Source organism: Miscanthus floridulus, chromosome 8, assembly GCF_019320115.1.
Source record: "Miscanthus floridulus cultivar M001 chromosome 8, ASM1932011v1, whole genome shotgun sequence".
NCBI lineage: Eukaryota > Viridiplantae > Streptophyta > Magnoliopsida > Poales > Poaceae > Miscanthus > Miscanthus floridulus.
The window spans coordinates 149,327,744-149,329,711 of record NC_089587.1 but is presented as its reverse complement, the minus strand read 5'-3'; the positions used below and the strand labels follow the sequence as shown (position 1 = coordinate 149,329,711).

General features: G+C 53.7%; 1 protein-coding gene across 2 annotated transcripts; it reads right to left on the bottom strand.

Moving 5' to 3' along the window:
* Positions 1-444: 444 nt before the first annotated feature.
* LOC136473674 (uncharacterized) lies at positions 445-1,719 on the bottom strand. Of its 2 annotated transcripts, XM_066471323.1 has the most exons (3): positions 1,580-1,617; positions 1,329-1,419; positions 445-1,205 (listed from the first exon to the last, which is right to left on the bottom strand). In XM_066471323.1, the coding sequence occupies exon 3, from the start codon at positions 1,178-1,180 to the stop codon at positions 824-826; it is 357 nt and encodes a 118-aa protein (XP_066327420.1). In that variant the 5' UTR covers positions 1,181-1,205; positions 1,329-1,419; positions 1,580-1,617; the 3' UTR covers positions 445-823. The 2 variants fall into 2 exon arrangements, with proteins under 2 accessions (XP_066327420.1, XP_066327419.1); XM_066471322.1 differs by lacking the exon at positions 1,329-1,419 and having other exon boundaries at positions 1,580-1,719.
* Positions 1,720-1,968: the final 249 nt, after the last annotated feature.

The window sequence follows — 1,968 nt, the reverse complement described above, 5'->3', positions numbered from 1 at the left end:
ATATTTTTCTCTCACACAAACCAGCCAGCTGTACTTCTTCACGGACCAGCAACGATATGAACCAGCCAACCGAACAGACTGCTGGTTGCTTGTTAGTTTTAGCCAAAGCTTATCGACCATGCTACAGTATTTTCCACTCATAATAAATTAGCACTAGCCAGGTTGAATACTCCCTCCATCCTAAATTATAAGTCATTTTAAGAATCTTGGAGAGTCAACGCATCTCAAGTTTAACCAAAATTATAGAAAGAGTTACATATATTTATGACATCAAATAGGTATAGTATGAAAATATAATTAATGAAGAATCTAATGATACTTACCTAGTACTATAAATGTTATTATTTTATTATATAAATTTGGTTAAACTTGAAATCATGAAAAGTTTTAGAACAACTTATAATTTAGGACTGAGGGAGTAGTAAATAGAAGTAGAATGGTAAAGAGAGGCAATTAATTTACATAGGCATCCATTTTCATCGTCTCCCACTCAAATAGGATCCAGTTGAGAGGAGCAGCAGTAGCAGGGACAGGGAGCAGCCGGGGAGTCTGATCTTAGCAACGAAAGGAGGGGGGGTGAGGCGGCCGGCAATCAGAAATTCAGAATCAAAGCAGAGCACGAAAGGAGGGAGAATAGGAATCCCACACCGAAACGAGCAGGGGAAAAAGAGGCAAAAGCCAAGAGGGGGAAAAATCCGATAACGCGGATCACAACAAGGGGAATACTAATAGGCTCCCTTCTTCTGACACGACAAGTATCCCTGCGCCTCGCCCGTCATGGTCTCGGTGACGACAGCAGCTCCGCGGGCGGCGGCGGCGTCACTCACTGGGCCTCGACGGTGCGGGAGGAGGCGGAGGACGGGGCGCCCTGCGCCGGCGCGGCGGAGGACGCGCCGCCGGCGGGGGAGACCGGCGGGGACGGGTGCGCGTGGCCCTGGGAGTTGGTGCGGTGGAGCCGGCACTTGAACGACCCGGCGTGGGTCGGGGGCGCGCACACGCACTTGCCCCCGCCGCCGTGGCTGTGGCTCCCGGAGGACGCGGAGGAGAAGCTGCGGCGCATGTTGCGCGGCGACAACGCCGCCGCCGCGCCCGTCGGGGTGGTGCTGGTGCTGTGGCTGTGGCCGTGGGGGCCGTGGAACCTGCCCTCCTCGCCCGTCGTGTCCACGTAGTTGGACGCCATCGATCGGTTTTGCTTCCTCTCTGATCTGCAGATGCCAAGAGATAGGCCATCAGTCAGCGAGCAACATCCACACACAAGGCAAACCGCAATAATAAATGCGAAAAAAAATACTAAATAGAAATCCAGAAACAGCACAGGGAAAATTAACTGCGTTCGTAAATCCCACGCAGAGGAAAGGATGTTACTGTATCCTCCGTTACGAGTTTACGACCAAACGAACCCAGGCAGTACACTGTATCCTGCGTTCGGTCAGTGACGTTCCAGTTCTTATAGTGGAACAAGATTCACTTTCAGGATTAAGATAATAAGCAAGATTTCTAAGCATCTCATCAGGAGTACCCCTATCATAGTAGATAAGATTAAGCGAGGAAAGGAGAAAGAGGAGGATGGAGAGGCTACCTACGGACGAAGACGACGACGGCGGCGGCGTAAGAAGACGGCACCAATGTCACAGAGCGGCAAACTGCAGTACCCAGGCCTTGGCGCCCATTTTATAGCCGGCGAGAGGCCAGCAGTGCCCGCGGGCAGGCCGGGTAGGGGCTGCCCGGGAATCCCTCCGCCAACCCAACTCGCGGGCCCCACGAGACAAGCCATCGGCGCAGCCCTTGAACCCTCGCTGGGCTGGGCGATGCCCTCCCCATCCGGTGTAACCGCTGCCCACCACCCGGGCCCCGGATCGCGTCGTTTGCGCGGCAACGGATTTGGATCCATTCGGGCCCGGCGGAGAGGACACGCTCCTGGCCTGCTGCTACCTGGGCACTGCCTAGTTTTACACGCGTACGTACGTG

Coding starts and splice junctions, on each gene's coding strand:
- LOC136473674 (XM_066471322.1), bottom strand. CDS start 1,180: ATGGCGTCCAACTACGTGGACACGACGGGCGAGGAGGGCAGGTTCCAC.